This window comes from Oryctolagus cuniculus, chromosome 1 (genome assembly GCF_964237555.1).
Source record: "Oryctolagus cuniculus chromosome 1, mOryCun1.1, whole genome shotgun sequence".
NCBI lineage: Eukaryota > Metazoa > Chordata > Mammalia > Lagomorpha > Leporidae > Oryctolagus > Oryctolagus cuniculus.
In genome coordinates, this window is record NC_091432.1 from 572220 (window position 1) to 588706 (window position 16487).

Here is a 16487-nt window from a genome sequence, read left to right on the forward strand (position 1 = left end):
CCACGCTGGGCACAGGTCTCCCAGCAGAAGCCCCTCCCAGGGCCCAGCCTGCGTGCGGCTCCGTGTTCTGCGCCCCTGGGGAGTCGTCCGCCCCAGCGGATCCCTGCCCCCTGCGTGGGGCCCCAAGTCTCCCTGGTGCCCGAGACTCACCTTCTCTGGCTTATGCCCGGGACAGAGAAGAGCAAGGAAGGGGGAAGGGGCAGGCAGGGGCACCCCTGCCCCCACTCTAGGAGACGGCGGGGGGTGCCCCCGGGCCGGCCCCGGCCAGACCCACATGGCTCCCACTGGGTGGCCATTGGCACTGCCGCTGACCACAGACGTGTGGCCACAGGTGCAGGTGAACAGGCAGACCGTGGCGCTGCCCTACCGGAAGTTCGGGCTGCAGGTGTACGAGTCGGGCATCAACATCGTGGTGGACATCCCCGAGCTGGGTGTCATCGTCTCCTACAACGGCCTGGCCTTCTCTGTCCAGCTGCCCTACCGCCTATTTGGCAACAACACCAAGGGACAGTGCGGTGAGCACCACAGTCCCCACCACGGTCCCTCCTGCTCCCACGCCCTGCCTGGGAGGGGCTGCACCCAGCTTGGGGTCACGGCTCCTCCGCTCGTGGCCGCTGTGGCCATTGTGCAGGGCCTGGTCCCTGTAGGGGACTTAGCCAGCCAGACAGCCGGGGGCCCGTGCTGGCCCTGTCTGCCAATGGCCCTGGTACGGCGCTGGCATAGCAATGGCCTTGTCGTCCACACAGGCACCTGCACCAACAACACTGCGGACGACTGCGTGCTGCCCAGTGGGGAGGTCACCCCCAACTGCGAGATTGCAGCTGACCAGTGGGTGGTGGATGACCCCTCCAAGCCACACTGCCCTCACGGTGGCTTCACCACCCAGAGCCCAGCCGCCACGTCGCCACGGGCCCCGGCCCGGCCCAAGGACTGCACTGGGTCTCCCGTGTGCCAGCTCATCAAAGACAGGTGACCCTGCCCTGGGCCTGACCATGGCTTCTGCCCCCGGGGAGCTGCAGGGCCTCGGCCGGCAGCCTGGCCTCTCGGTGTCCCCCTCCCAGAATCCTCAGAGAGGGGCCGAGGCGGGGGCTGGGTCATAGAGGGACGCTCCCCGTGTCCTGCTTGTCCTCTGAGTGTCGTGGCTGGACCGGCAGGGTGGCGGTGTGGAGCCTGTGGCCATCTCTGGGCTGGGGTCTGCCGCGATCAGCCGGTCTCCCCCTCCCCAAGTTCCCTAGGGTCCTCTGGTCCTGCCGCCAGCTGGCACCGCGGGCTGAGCCAGGCTGTGGGAGGGTGGCCCTGGAGGAGGCCCGGGGGTGGGGCGGTGCGGGAGACGCAGGTGCCTGGGCCCCACAGCCGACCCATGCGTGACGCCCAGCCCTCCCCGCGCAGCCTGTTCGCCGGGTGCCACGCCCTGGTGCCCCCCCAGCACTACTACGAGGCCTGCTTGTACGACACCTGCTTCGTGCCCGACTCCCAGCTGGAGTGCGCCAGCCTGCAGGCCTACGCGGCCCTGTGCGCGCAGGAGGGCTTCTGCGTGGACTGGAGACCACACTCCAAGGGCGCCTGCCGTGAGTGCGCGGGGCGTGGCGTGGCGGGGCCCAGGGGCGGGGCGGGGTGGGGTGCGCGGGTTCCGCCCCCTGGCCTGGTCCTTCTGATTGTCCTGTCCTAACCGCAGCGGTGAAGTGCCCGTCTCACAGGGAGTACCGGGCCTGTGGCCCCCCAGAGGAGCCCACTTGCCAGTCCAGGTATGGATTCCCCAGGTGGCTGGCTGGCCCGCCCCCGCCAGCCCCGCCCACCCAGTCCTGCTGCCCCGCCCTGCCCACCTGCTCCCTCGGCCCGCGTCTGACCCTCTCCATCCCGCAGCACCCCGAAGAACTCCACGCGTCTGGTCGAGGGCTGCTTCTGTCCTGAGGGCACCATGAACTTCGCTCCTGGCTATGACGTGTGCGTGAAGACCTGCGGTAGGACACCCGCCCCCACGCCCGAGCTGCCCGAGCTGCCCGCGCCACTGTCCAGAGGCCTGGCCCCGGCCCCCTGCGGCCAGCAGTGCCGCTAATAGGCTTTGCCCTTCCCCTTCCTAGGCTGTGTGGGACCTGACAACGTGCCCAGAGAGGTAGGCGGGGTCCCCCCCACACCGTGGGGGTGGGGTGGGCTGTGTGTGGGAACCTGGGACCCCAAGGGCAGAGCGGTGGGTCACTGCAGTCCCAGAAAGCCAAGCCCGCAGGGACACAGGGACACCCACCCACCCACCTACAGGGCATGGTGCATCTGTCCACCCATCTGTCTGTCCTCCCACCCATCCGTCTGTCCATCCATCCATCCTTCTATGTGCCCACCCATCCACCCACCCACCGTTCCATCTATCCATCCATCCGTTCACCTGTCCGTCTACCATCCATCTGTCCAGCCACCTGTCCATCCATCTGTCCACCCATCTGTCCATCCACCCATCCATCCACCCGTCCATCTCTCCACCCATCCACTTTGCCTGTCCACCCACCCACATGTCCATGGTCACAGCCACACGGCCGGCTCCTTGGCGGGATTCTGCCATACCCCACAGACGGGTGTGGCGAGTCTGCCCACGCCAAGCACGTGTCTGATGCCAGTGAGTGAGTGGTGCCCTGGTGTGCAGTGGCCGCCTGTGTGCTGGGGGGGCCTCGGCGGGCTGCCCGGGCCAGCGCCTCCTCCCGTCCCTGCACCCCTGCCCTCTGCAGTTCGGGGAGCGCTTCCAGTTCGCCTGCCAGGACTGCGTGTGCCTGGAGGGTGGCAGCGGCATCATCTGCGAGCCCAGGCAGTGCAGCCAGGTGGGCCCCACCTCATGCGAGGAGGAGGGCACCTACCTGACCACCGAGGTCAACCCCGCCGACACCTGCTGCAACGTCACCTCCTGCAGTAAGGGCCCTCCCCTCAGAGGCCCGGGCGGGGCGGGAGCCTGGGGCTGCATCCCCGCGGAGGCGCTGGGGGAGCTGCCGGGCCCCGGCTGACCGGCTGTGCTCATGCCCGGCTGCAGAGTGCGACTCCAGCCTGTGCAGCAAGGAGGTCCCCGTGTGCGACCTGGGATTCGAAGCGAAGCTCAGGATCGTGAGCGGGAGGTGCTGTCCCGTGTACGACTGTGGTGAGTGTGGCCCGGCTGCAGGGAAGTGGACCCCCGGGGCCCCTGTCCTGGGGCTGCACCCGGCCTGGTGTCCGAGGGGCGTGTGTCGGGGCAGGTGGGGCTGAGGCAGAGGACAGCCCCTGAGGGCGCTCCCCTGTGTGTTTTTCCCAAGTTCCCAAGGGCGTGTGTGTGCATGACAAAGCCGAGTACCAGGTGAGCTAGGGCTGGCGTGGGGTGGGGGGTCCCCACGACTGGGGAGGGGGGAGGAGGGGCCGGCAGGGCGACCGTGCCAACGATGGGGGCCCCGCCTCACTGGCTGCACCTGTGCCTGCAGCCCGGCTCCCCAGTCTACTCCTCGAAGTGCCAGGACTGCCTGTGCACCCACACCGTGGACCAGAGCACCCAGCTGAATGCCATCTCCTGCACCCCCGTGCCCTGCAACGTCTCCTGCAACCCCGTGAGCAGAGCCCCGCCCCTCCGCCAGCCCCGCCCCTGCCCACCTGTCCGCCAGGGCCCCGGCGGTCGGTGCTCAGCCTGCACTGTGCCCGTGCCTGCAGGGTTTCGAGGCCGTGGAGGTCCCCGGCGAGTGCTGCAGGAAGTGCCAGCAAACCAAGTGCATCATTGACGTGCCCGGCGGCAACTACCTGGTCCTGAAGGTGAGCGCCTGCCGGGGGCGCGGGCAGGACCCCGGGGCTGTGCACCTGCTCTCCGCCCTGGGCAGGGTGCAGGACCCCTGGAGCTGAGCGCCAGGCTCAGGATGGCCTCCAGCTCCCTGGTGACCACACCCCAGGGCAGGGGGCGGGGCTTAGAGAGCGGGATTCCATTTGCTGTCAGCCTGCACACCCATCAAGGGGTCACAGGGCCGGCTCCCGGTGGGGCCTTGGGCAGCCCGGCCCCGTGCCCCAGCTCCTCCCTGCTCTGTCTCCTCCTCTGCCTCTCATAAGGGGTTGGGCCCCCAGGCCGGGGTGACCTCACTCGCAGATCCAGAGGGGTCGGAAGTGGATGCACCCTGAGGGCTGTGCAGGCCTCAGGCCTGGGCCTGTCCCTGGCTCTGGCCCGGACGCGGACCAGCATCCTGTCCGAGAAGCAGCCCCTGGTCCCGCCCTGCCCTCACGCCGACGCCCCTCTGCCCCGCAGCCCGGAGACGTCCAACAAGACCCCAACAACAAGTGCACGTTCTTCAGCTGCATGAAGTTCCACGGCCAGCTCATCTCGTCCCTGTCCAACGTCACCTGTCCTGAGTTCAACCCCGACAGCTGTGCCCCGGTGAGCGGCCGACAGGGGCGCCAGCGCCGTGTGCTCGCTGGCGGCGGAGGGCTCCCCGACGCCCTGGGGTCTGGCCCCCCGTGCTGGGACGGTGGCCTCTGGCCTGTGTGCCGCTGGCATGGGCGGGGGGGGGACTTCGCCGGAGGAGGCTCTCCAGCAGGGGGCGGGGTCTGGGTCTGGGGGGGGACTTCGCCGGAGGAGGCTCTCCAGCAGGGGGCGGGGTCTGGGTCTGGGGGTCCCGGGCTCAGTGTCTTCTCCGTGCAGGGCACCATCACGCTCATGGCCAACGGATGCTGCAGGAAATGTGAGTGCAGCCCTGGGCAGGCAGCTCCTGGGCACGGCCTGCAGGGGGCGCCGCCGGGCCCTCCCCTCCGTTCCTGTGCCTGGGGGTGGGGCAGAGGAAGCGATGGGGAGGGAGTGGGGGTGGACCCCACCCTGAGTCCCGCCTCTCTCCCCCAGGCACCCCTCGCAACCAGACCGTGGTGCCCTGCGCCACCGTCGCTGTCACCAGAGAGATCTCCCACGCCGGCTGCAGGAAGAACGTCACCGTGAACGACTGCTCCGGGGCCTGCGGCACCTTCGCCAGGTGCGTCCCGCTCTGCGCTCTGCGTGCGCCGGGCCGGGCGGGGCGCGGCACAGGGCCTCACCTGCCTCTCCCCCTCCAGGTACTCCGGCAAGGCCAAGATCCTGGACTCCAGGTGCTCCTGCTGCAGGGAGGAGCGAACCAGCCGGCGCCAGGTGGTCCTGGACTGCCCCCACGGCGGCTCGCTCACCTACACCTACACCCACATCGAGAGCTGCCTGTGCCAGGACTCCGTCTGCGAAGCCTTCGGGCGCCGCCGGCGCTCCGTCGCCGAGCTCCCGGGCGGGCTGTGACCGGGCCCGCCCGCCGCCCGCCGCCCGCGCCCGCCGCCCGCCGCCCGCCCCTCCCCGAGCCTGCTTCCTTGCTTTGTGTATTTATTTTCCTGGTAATAAACTCCGGCAGAGTCGCTGTGCTGGTTGGCTGCTCTTGGGGCTGCGGGGTCTGGTGCGGCCGCGGGGTCTGGTGCGGCCGCGGTGCGGGGCTGAGGTTGGGGGGCCCTGGGCGTCCTGGGAGACACCGCAGCCTGGGCTGCAGCGAGCGCTCCTACGAAGCCGGCCCTGGCTGCCCCCGCCCACCCCCGGGCTGGGCCGGCCCTTCCTGAACCCCAGGGGAAGGCCCCCAGGTCCCCCCCCAGCCTTTCCAGGGCTCTGCCCGGTGCCTCCCGTGACTCTCGGGAGGGTGGCCTGGGGAGGGCTCCCCTCTGCTGGGCAGCCGGACCCCCACTTCCTGCCCCGCCCCCGCCCCCACACAGCCCCAGGGAGGCCAGCGGCTGAGGCCAGTCCAGTGGCCCTCAGCCTGTCCAGAGACCCGGGCCCTCAGAGACAGCTGGGACTGGGGTTCTGGGAGAGCCCCTGGACCCCCACCCAGCCCCCTACAGGAGCCCAGGATCCTGGACCTGCCAGGCTGGGGACTTCCTGGGCGGGGCTGGGTGCCGCTGGAGGCCACCCTGGGGCGGCTTTGCTGAGAGACGGGGGCCGGGGTGCAGCCCAGCTGTGGTCCACCAGGTCCCGGGCTTTAGAGGCCAGCTTCCGTAAAGGCTCCAGGCCCAGGCCTGAGCTGGGCCCTCCCGCTGCCACGAGTACTCGCGATGTCCACTGCATCGGCCCGCCTGACCCCTGCCATCCTGGTGCCCTGTACCTCCCCAGGGGACGTCACAACCCAGTGTCCACTGCCCCCCACAGGGGACGTCACAGCCCAGTGCCCACTGCCCCCCACAGGGGACGTCACAGCCCAGTGCCCACTGCCCACCACAGGGGACATCACAGCCCAGTGTCCACTGCCCCCCACAGGGGACGTCACAGCCCAGTGCCCACTGCCCCTCCCCAGGGGACATCACAGCCCAGTGCCCACTGCCCCCCACAGGGGACGTCACAGCCCAGTGCCCACTGCCCCCCCACAGGGGACATCACAGCCCAGTGCCCACTGCCCCCCCACAGGGGACACAGGGGACATCACAGCCCAGTGCCCACTGCCCCACCCCAGGGGACGTCACAGCCCAGTGTCCACTGCCCCCCACAGGGGACGTCACAGCCCAGTGTCCACTGCCCCCCCACAGGGGACGTCACAGCCCAGTGCCCACTGCCCCACCCCAGGGGACGTCACAGCCCAGTGCCCACTGCCCCCCACAGGGGACGTCACAGCCCAGTGCCCACTGCCCCCCACAGGGGACGTCACAGCCCAGTGCCCACTGCCCCTCCCCAGGGGACGTCACAGCCCAGTGCCCACTGCCCCCCACAGGGGACATCACAGCCCAGTGCCCACTGCCCCTCCCCAGGGGACATCACAGCCCAGTGCCCACTGCCCCCCCACAGGGGACACAGGGGACATCACAGCCCAGTGCCCACTGCCCCCCACAGGGGACGTCACAGCCCAGTGTCCACTGCCCCTCCCCAGGGGACGTCACAGCCCAGTGCCCACTGCCCCCCACAGGGGATGCCACAGCCCAGTGCCCACTGCCCCCCCACAGGGGACGTCACAGCCCAGTGCCCACTGCCCCCCATAGGGGACGTCACAGCCCAGTGCCCACTGCCCCCCATAGGGGACGTCACAGCCCAGTGTCCACTGCCCCTCCCCAGGGGACATCACAGCCCAGTGCCCACTGGCCCCACAGGGGACGTCACAGCCCAGTGCCCACTGCCCCCCACAGGGGACGTCACAGCCCAGTGCCCACTGCCCCCCACAGGGGACGTCACAGCCCAGTGCCCACTGCCCCTCCCCAGGGGACATCACAGCCCAGTGCCCACTGCCCCCCACAGGGGACGTCACAGCCCAGTGCCCACTGCCCCCCACAGGGGACGTCACAGCCCAGTGCCCACTGCACCTGCACTTCCGGAGGACCAGGCACAGGGTGGAGTTGGAGCTGTTTCTTTTCCACTTTTACTGTGGTCTCGTCCACCTGCGTCGACTCTCACACATGTGTGCCATCACACAGGTGTCAGCTCTCACACACGTGTTATACATGTGTCACATCACACGTTTCCTCAAGTGTCATCTCTCACACGTGTCGTCTCTCGCACGTGTGTCATCTCTCACACATGTGCGTCGTCTCACGCCCATGCACGGTCTCTCGCGGGGTCCCCACTGCTCCTGGTGCTGGGCGCGGAGGGGTGGCCGCAGGGACTGGCTGGGGGTGGGGTAGCCGGGGCCCCTCCCCTGCAGCTGGTCAGGTAGGGGAGAGACAGGCGAGCAGCGTGGACTCTGCGGGGCCTTGGGCAGGCGCTGGGTAGAGGGTGGGCAGAGCCACTGCCGGCCGCCCTGGTGATGCCGGGCACGGAGGCGAGGCTGGGCCCAGAGACCCGGCCTGGCACAGCTGGCACCTGCTCCAGGCGCCGAGGGCGGCACAGCTGGCACCTGCTGCAGGCGCCGAGGGCGGCCGATGGCTGGCACCTGCTGCAGGCGCCGAGGGCGGCACAGCTGGCACCTGCTGCAGGCGCCGAGGGCGGCCGATGGCTGGCACCTGCTCCAGGCGCCGAGGGCGGCACAGCTGGCACCTGCTCCAGGCGCCGAGGGCGGCACAGCTGGCACCTGCTCCAGGCGCCGAGGGCGGCCGATGGCTGGCACCTGCTCCAGGCGCCGAGGGCGGCACAGCTGGCACCTGCTCCAGGCGCCGAGGGCGGCACAGCTGGCACCTGCTGCAGGCGCCGAGGGCGGCCGATGGCTGGCACCTGCTGCAGGCGCCGAGGGCGGCACAGCTGGCACCTGCTGCAGGCGCCAAGGGCGGCCGATGGCTGGCACCTGCTGCAGGCGCCGAGGGCGGCACAGCTGGCACCTGCTCCAGGCGCCGAGGGCGGCACAGCTGGCACCTGCTGCAGGCGCCGAGGGCGGCCGATGGCTGGCACCTGCTGCAGGCGCCGAGGGCGGCCGATGGCTGGCACCTGCTGCAGGCGCCGAGGGTGGCCGATGGCTGGCACCTGCTCCAGGCGCCGAGGGCGGCCGATGGCTGGCACCTGCTCCAGGCGCCGAGGGCGGCACAGCTGGCACCTGCTCCAGGCGCCGAGGGCGGCCGATGGCTGGCACCTGCTGCAGGCGCCGAGGGCGGCACAGCTGGCACCTGCTCCAGGCGCCGAGGGCGGCACAGCTGGCACCTGCTGCAGGCGCCGAGGGCGGCCGATGGCTGGCACCTGCTCCAGGCGCCGAGGGCGGCACAGCTGGCACCTGCTCCAGGCGCCGAGGGCGGCACAGCTGGCACCTGCTGCAGGCGCCGAGGGCGGCCGATGGCTGGCACCTGCTCCAGGCGCCGAGGGCGGCACAGCTGGCACCTGCTGCAGGCGCCGAGGGTGGCCGATGGCTGGCACCTGCTCCAGGCGCCGAGGGCGGCACAGCTGGCACCTGCTGCAGGCGCCGAGGGCGGCCGATGGCTGGCAGCGAGCCGAGGCCCCGGCGCTGTCTGGATTCTGGATCTGGAAGCCCAGCCCAAGGGCCCTGTCCTCCGGGGTGAGGCTGGGGACCCCGCGGGGCCGGCTGGGGTGCAGGGGCTCAGCCGCCGCCTGCCATGCCCGTGCTGTCCCAGTACCCGGGCCCCTGCGCGGTGGGGCTCTCGGCTTCCGGCTTCAGCCCGGCCCAGCCCAGGCCACCGAGGCCTTTGGGAGGTGACCAGAGGATGGAAGACCTCTGTCCACCCCCACACCCCGACCTTCAAACAGATAATCAAAAAGAAGCAGGAATGCTGGCTGCAGCTCGGCCCCTCCCAGACTCTCGCGTCATAGACTCGGCCCCGCCCCGCGGCGGAGGTCTCTCCCGAGGAAGCCGGGACCCCTCCCCAGCAGGTGAGCGTTGTCCACGTGCGCCCGGGCGGGAAGTGGGCGCGCGTCTCCTGCAGTTCCCCGGGAACCCGCTGGGGGCAGCGCAGCCGGGGCCGGACTCGCAGGAAGGCAGCCGGGGCCGAGCCCTCCGGGGCAGGTGGCCATGGTCGGCGCTGGCCCCGGCCAGTGGGCAGTGCCTTCTCCGTGGCTCCCGCAGTGGGTCCCTTCCTCAAGGCTGGAGGAGACGACCGCCATCCCGGGAATTCACAGTGCGTTTTTAACGAGGTTTTCCGCGGTTTTCCGTTAAGCTCAGGGAAAGCCCATCTCACTGGTACTGCTAAGTCCCCCAAGGCAGATAAAACCAGATGAAGCACCCTTCGAAAGGGTTAAAAGCTCATTTAGGGAACAGCGCTGTGGCACAGCTGGTAAAGCTGCCGCCTGCAGCGCCGGCATCCCTTATGGGCCCCGGTTTGAGTCCCAGCTGCTCCTCTTCCAGTCCAGCTCTCTGCTGTGGCCTGGGAAAGCAGTGGAGGATGGCCCAAGTCCTTGGGCCCTGCACCCGCGTGGGAGACCCGGAGGACTCTGCGGGGACCGGGGAGGGGCTGGACGGGCTGTCCTGGAAGCAGCTGCCCCCAACGCCACGCGCTGCCGTCTTGGAAGTGGGTTGAAGTCGCGACTTGACTTCTCATGGAGACTGAACAAACCTGAAAGTCCTAAAATGGCCAGAGAGGGGGTTCTGAGTCTTGTCACCCCCACCGGGTCAGCAACCACTCAGCATCGCTTTCGGAGAGAGAGGGTCAGGTCCCGGCCCCTGCTGTGTGCTCCCGTCTCCGTCCTGAGCACCTGTTGCGGGTCCATTAGCACGGGATTCACCGGCAGCCAGTAGCCGGATCCCGAATGCAAACCCCACGGCGGGGTGGGCGGCGTCCCCGAGGCACCGGAGGCCTCCCAGCTCCCTCCCCATGCGGGCGTTTGGACGAGCTACGGAACAGGCGGGATCTGTGCTTCCTGCCGCCACCCACGGGGCCTCTCCTGGGCTTTGCCTCCACTTCCACGGAGGCAGGGGTTTCCGTCTCGCTCTCGCCCCCTGGTGTTGGGGCGGCCACAGGGCCCCGCGCGGGGCAGGGGCTCAGCCAGGTCCTCGCTGAGGGGAGCAAGGGATGAAAACCACATCGCAGCCGCGAGTCCAGCTTCCGCAGTGCGAGGAAAGTGCAGAGGGCAAAAGTCTCTCAACTTCCCGGCTCTCTGGGGAGCACTGGGCCAGGGAGGCGGAATCCAATGCTGGGTTTTCTCATCTGAGCAGGGCCAGACGAGTGAGGACAACTCCTTCGGTGTCCCCCGGGAGGAAGACGTGGGTGGCCGAGTGACTTGCCCTGGGGGAGAGCCGGCTCCACCTGGGGTGCGGGGGTTGTGGGGGCACAGTGGAAGCCCCTCCATCTGCTCTCAGACGCGGAGCTGGTGATGTTTTCAGCACCTTGATGAATTCCGTCCGCATCTCTTCAGATTCAAGTGTGCCGGCTTCAGCCTGTTCAAGGTGGCGCTCACGAAGGGAAGCGGGGTTCTAGTGTGTGGTCCCGGGGGGTGCAGGAATTCAGTCTGGTCCTGGGAAACGCACTGCGCAGAGGTGGTTTCCCCGCACTGCCACCTGGCGGCGGGACGGAGGTGTACACACCGCTCCAGCTCCTCGTTTCTCCGCACTGCCACCTGGCGGCGGGACGGGGGTGTACACACCGCTCCAGCTCCTCGCTGGTTTCTCTGCACTGCCACCTGGCGGCGGGACGGAGGTGTACACACCGCTCCAGCTCCTCGTTTCTCCGCACTGCCACCTGGCGGCGGGACGGGGGTGTACACACCGCTCCAGCACCTCGTTTCTCCGCACTGCCACCTGGCGGCGGGACGGGGGTGTACACACCGCTCCAGCTCCTTGTTTCCCCGCACTGCCACCTGGCGGTGTGCACTCCACTCTGGCTCCTCCTCATCTTGTGCTTCTGAATTTCTGAGCTGTTGGCCAGGGCCGCCTGTCCTATCTGCATCCTCTGCGACTTAGAGGTTTTCCCTGAGCAGAGACCTGGCAGGAAAGACACCCCCCCCGTCACACCAATGAGTGGCCACAAGCTTCCCTCTCAGTGTCTCCCTTTAAAAAGGGAAAAATATTTTTTTGAAAGGTGAAGCTAGAGAGAGAGAGAGAAAGAGAGAGAGAGATGAGTCTTTTATCCACCGGTTCACTCCACAAATGGCTGCAAGTGCCGGGGCTGGGCCAGGCCAAAGCCAGGAGCCAGGAGCTCCACCTGGGTCTCCCATGTGGATAGCAGGGGCCACCATCTGCTGCCTTCCCAGGTGCAGTAGCAGGGGGCTGGATCAGAAGTGGAGCAGCCGGGACCTGAACTGGCGCTCCTATGGGATGCCGGTGTCATAGGCAGTGGCCCCATCTGCCTGGTTAAGGCGTCTGTATTCGGATGTGGGTCACATCTCTTCCAGCTCGGTGATTCTGATTTACGTGGTGAGAAAAGCAAACCTGAGAACACAGTAGGTGCTTAGCAAGTGCACGCTGCTGCCCGAGTGATCAAGGCCCAGGCTCCTCACCCGGAGATGGCTCCTGTCCCACCCAGAGCAGGGACACATCTCCGCTCGCTCCCCAGGTGCCTGCAGTGGGCCCAGGCCAGGCTGCAGCTCACAGCCACGCGGGGGCCACCACCAGCTGCCCTCCCAGGTTGTCAGGAAGCTGGGGTCGGAGAGAGGTGGGGCTTGAGTCCTGGGGGCAAGGAGGGCGTTAGCCATGAGAGGCCCGAGGCCCCTTGGGGACAGCTGCGTGACCCCGGTTCCAGCTCCAGACCGCAGCTTCCTGCTGCCCAGCAACTGGGAGGCCTGGACTGAGCTCTGTGGTCCCGTCTGGACCCTGCCCAGCCCTGCGGGCTCTTGGGGCGCACAGCGGTGGGTGTCCATCTCCCCACCTCCCAAATAGCATTAGACGAGAGCCTCGGTGTTAGTAGCTGGCCGACCTCACCGTGCCGGAACCCGGTCACCGAGGGCTGCACAGCCACGAGACACGGAGTGAGCCACAAGCCCCTCCCCACCGGGGGGCCGGGGAGGCCAGGTCCACACTGCGAGGGCAGCTGGATTTTAAGTTTTATTCGTCTACTTCTTGTTTGTTTGAAAGGCAGAAGTTTGGCCGGCGCCGTGGCTCACTAGGCTAATCCTCTGCCTTGTGGCGCTGGCACACCGGGTTCTAGTCCCGGTCAGGGCGCCAGATTCTGTCCCGGTTGCCCCTCTTCCAGGCCAGCTCTCTGCTGTGGCCAGGGAGTGCAGTGGAGGATGGCCCAGGTGCTTGGGCCCTGCACCCCATAGGAGACCAGGAGAAGCACCTGGCTCCTGGGTTCGGATCAGCGCGGTGCACCAGCCGCGGCGGCCATTGGAGGGTGAACCAACGGCAAAAGGAAGACCTTTCTCTCTGTCTCTCTCTCACTGTCCACTCTGCCTGTCAATAAATAAATAAATAAAAAGGCAGAGGGAGAGGCAGTGCGCAGTCTTCCACCCAGCGCTCACTCCCCACCTGCGGCAGCCAGGAGCCCGAGCTCAGCCCGTGTCTCCCACGTCGGGGGCAGGGGTGCGAGTCCCCCCTGTGTCGCTCCCCCTCTTCGTGGAGGAACGACACAGGACCCTGCGCTGTTCTTTTGTCTGCTCGGCCCTTCCCGGGTTTGCTGCTGGTCCTTCCCGGGTTGGCTGCCAACCCTTCCACCTCCGTGGAAGGGCAGTTCCCCCTGCCACATTCCCCACTTCCGCGGGGGAGCGGCACACCGCCGGCCGGCTCTCTCGGGGGCTGCACAGGTGTTCCCCTTAGATGTTCCTCGTGCATGTTGTCTCTCTCCTCCTTTATAGTCCTCTTCCACCAATCCCAACTCGGCTGCCCACACGCTGAGTACACTGCTCTCCTCCAATCAGGAGTGGGATCAGCTCCTGCAGGTTATTGGTTGAACTGGAGGCAGCTGTGTAGAAGCTGTTTGCTCCTCTCCCAGCGCCATATTGTGGGAGAGCAGATGCATAGAATAAGTCTTAATTCCAGTAACTTAGTCTAGTCTGAGTTGCTCCCCACAATCCCCCCTTTCTTTTTATTTTTTGGCGTTGATACATGCCTGTCTTCGGTGCCCTGCGGCACATACTCTGCTCTGCTTGCTAGAGTTGCCCACAGGTGCTTACAAGCCCTACCAATCAGGCAAACCGAATCCAAGCCTTCTCATTGCCGTATTGTGGGGAGACTTATTGATGTTGATTCGTGCCTTTGCCTGCAGGTGCTTATCGCCTTACTAATCAGGCAGACCGAATCCAAGCTCTCTCATTGCCGTGTTGTAGGGAGGCCTTATTTTTCTCTATTTCTCTATCTCCGGGCATTCCTATTTCTCTTATTTTACTTCTATCTGCCAGCATTCCTATTTCTCTCATTTTACTTCTAAACTTCTATTTCTCTTATCCCTGCGGCATCCCAGTGCCCGCCCCGAGGCTGCTTCTCAATGCCCCGCACCGCAGCGGCTTCCCGGCTCTGCGCAGCTTCCCGGCTTCGTGCGGGCTCTGCGGTCTCCGCGCCCCTTCGCAGCCGCACCACGGCCCCGCGCCAGCCCCACACTTCCTATCCACTCGCGTCCCGTGCGCTCTCCCTGCTCGTGCCCCGCACGCTCTCTCTGAGCGCGGCGGCTTCCGCGAATCACACAGCCTAGCTCACGTTTCCACTTCTCGGTTTTCAGTCTAAGTTCCCCAGGCTAACTTGGCAAAATCCAACCCAGCCTACGTCTCCGCTTCGGTTTGGCTTCCTGTCTTTTGCTCCCCGGGCTAATCTGACAGATTCCAACCTAGCTTACGTCTCCGTTTCTGGTTTTAGTTTTTCGCCTTTTGCTCCCCGGGCTGACTTGACGAATCCCAACCTAGCTTACGTCTCCGCTTCGGCCTGCCCCCGCGGCTTCATTTTCCCTAACATATTTTTCTCTACCTGGTATGTTTCCTAACTTTTCTTCCAACAATATTCCCCTCTCATTTTTCCTGGCTTCTCCCCACAGTCCATATCTGAGTCTAAGTTTCTTCCAGCTTTCACTTTCGCTTTCAATCCTAACTTTTTCCGGCACTTTTTCCGTCCGGCTTTTCCCTAGGCTCTTTGCTAGTCTCTCTCTCCGGTATTTTCCCACTTCTTCCCGCTTCTTCCCTCCTAGGTTTCCTATCCGAGTCATGGCACCATTATGTCGCTCCCCCTCTTCGTGGAGGAACGACACAGGACCCTGCGCTGTTCTTTTGTCTGCTCGGCCCTCCCCGGGTTTGCTGCTGGTCCTTCCCGGGTTGGCTGCCGTCCCTCCACCTCTGTGGAGGGGCGGGCCCCCCTGCCACTTTCCCCACTTCCGCGGGGGAGCGGCACACCGCCGGCCAGCTCTCTCGGGGGCTGCTCAGATGTTATCCGGATGTTCCCCTCAGGTGTTCCTGGTGCATGTTGTCTCTCTCCTCCTTTATAGTCCTCTTCCACCAATCCCAACTCTGCTACCCACACGCCGAGTACGCTGCTCTCCTCCAATCAGGAGCAGGATCAGCTCCTGCAGGTCATCACTCAAGTTGGCGAGAGGCAGCTGCGTAGAAGTTGTTTACTCTCTTCTCAGTGCCATATTGTGGGAGAGCAGATGCATAGAATAAGTCTTAATTCCAGTAACTTAGTCTAGTCTGAGTTGCTCCCCACAGGCTGGGACCCCCCACCCACACACAGCCACACAGCCCTTTAGCCGTGCACAGGCAAAAGGCCCCCTGGTTTGCATAAGAGAGGTTTTTATAGCCTCACACTTGCAAGGGTGCAGGGCATCTCCCACGTAGGTCACCTTCTCACTCTATATGGCAAGGTGTTGGGACCTAACATGTTCCTTGGTTCATTTCAACGTAAAGGTATACACGTTATGTGGCAGGAAGGCCACACACAGGGGATGGCACGGGGAGGCACTGGCGGGAAGCATCGGGCCATACATCCCAGGGGAGCTGGGGGGGGGCAGGAGGTCCCAAATCCCAGGAGAGCAGGCAGGCAGGCAGGCAGGCAGAGGACAGAGGCGGAACTGGCTTTGGCAAGCTAGGGACTCCAGCTCCTACACTGGTTTCAAGATTTATATAATTATCTGAAAGGCGGGATTGCAGAGACACAGACAGATGGACACACAGACACACAGCGGAGAGACAGAGGTCTTCCATCTGCTGGGTCACTCCCCAGATGGCCATAACAGCCGGGGCGGGGCCAGGCCGGGGCCAGGAGCCTCTCCCAGGCCTCCCAGGGTGGCGAGAATCCTTGTTTTTGCGACGAATTAACACAGCGCGTGGCCTGGTGTCAGAGGAGCGATTCCCGGGCTTACGACGGTCCTGGGAGCAGCTCCACGCGCGGATCCGGAAGGCGCCGGAACCATGGCGCGGGGAGTGGCACTGGCGAGACGGCGGCACGGTGACCATTACCCTGGTCCAGACCAAGGCTGCCGGCTGTGCCCGCTGGCCAGGAGCCACTGGGCTCTTGGCTCAGCGTCCCTGTGACCCCACGGCTCCCGGGGCTGGGTGGAGGCTGTGTCACACCTGGCTCCGACATCGGCGGCCCCTGGCCCCCGGCCCCTGTCCTGGCCCCTGGCCCCTGGCCCCTGGCCCCTGGCCCCCGTCTTGGCCCTCGGCCCCTGTCCTGGCCCCTGTCCTGTCCCCTGGACCCCGTCCTGGCCCCTGGCCCCTGTCCTGTGTCCTGGCCCCTGGCCCTCCCTGGCCCCTTCTGCCTGTCAGCCCAGCCAGCGTAAACGCAGTGTCCACCCAGCCCTCACCACGTGGAGGACTCGGCCAATGCACCTGCTCAGCTGCCGAATCCCCCTCCCTCCCAGTCCCCGCCCCCGCCCTCAGACCCCGGGCAGCAGCAGGGTCCCCATGACCCCCGGGGAGCTGGTGGCACACACTCCTCGACCTCAGCCCTGGGTCGCAGCCGCCCGTGGTCCACCCTGCCCTGTGACCCTGCCCTCGCCTATGGGCTGCAGCCCATCCCAGGTGCTGGAAGGAGGCTTGTCATCGGCTACTCCCTGTGGCTGATGGGAGGGGGGAGTTTCATAGACTGGCCTGGTTTCACCGGCCACCCCCGCCCCCACCGTCCCGAGGCCTGGCCCCAGCAAACGGGGACCCTCGCCGCCCGCTGCCCGGCTGCTGGGTGACTCCGGGAGCTTCCGTGAGCCCGTGTGGCGGAGGTGAGCTTCCGGGGGTGCTGCCTGTTTGAACCTGCGTGCCGAGACAGCATGGGTCCTTATCCTGGGCGGCTTCAAGGACGCAG

General features: G+C 66.6%; 1 protein-coding gene across 1 annotated transcript in view; it reads left to right on the top strand.

Moving 5' to 3' along the window:
• The window catches only part of MUC2 (mucin 2, oligomeric mucus/gel-forming), a 28764-nt gene extending 23412 nt beyond the window's left edge, over positions 1 to 5352 (top strand). Inside the window, exons 38-52 of the mRNA XM_070067224.1 lie at positions 332 to 515; positions 747 to 969; positions 1390 to 1568; positions 1676 to 1745; positions 1864 to 1961; positions 2082 to 2113; positions 2718 to 2895; positions 3014 to 3118; positions 3270 to 3310; positions 3432 to 3554; positions 3655 to 3753; positions 4235 to 4363; positions 4628 to 4667; positions 4823 to 4949; positions 5029 to 5352. Of these exons, the coding sequence (XP_069923325.1) occupies positions 332 to 515; positions 747 to 969; positions 1390 to 1568; positions 1676 to 1745; positions 1864 to 1961; positions 2082 to 2113; positions 2718 to 2895; positions 3014 to 3118; positions 3270 to 3310; positions 3432 to 3554; positions 3655 to 3753; positions 4235 to 4363; positions 4628 to 4667; positions 4823 to 4949; positions 5029 to 5239 (1839 nt within the window). The 3' untranslated portion in view covers positions 5240 to 5352. The remainder of the gene's footprint in view (positions 1 to 331; positions 516 to 746; positions 970 to 1389; positions 1569 to 1675; positions 1746 to 1863; positions 1962 to 2081; positions 2114 to 2717; positions 2896 to 3013; positions 3119 to 3269; positions 3311 to 3431; positions 3555 to 3654; positions 3754 to 4234; positions 4364 to 4627; positions 4668 to 4822; positions 4950 to 5028) is intronic.
• The last annotated feature ends 11135 nt before the right edge of the window (positions 5353 to 16487 follow it).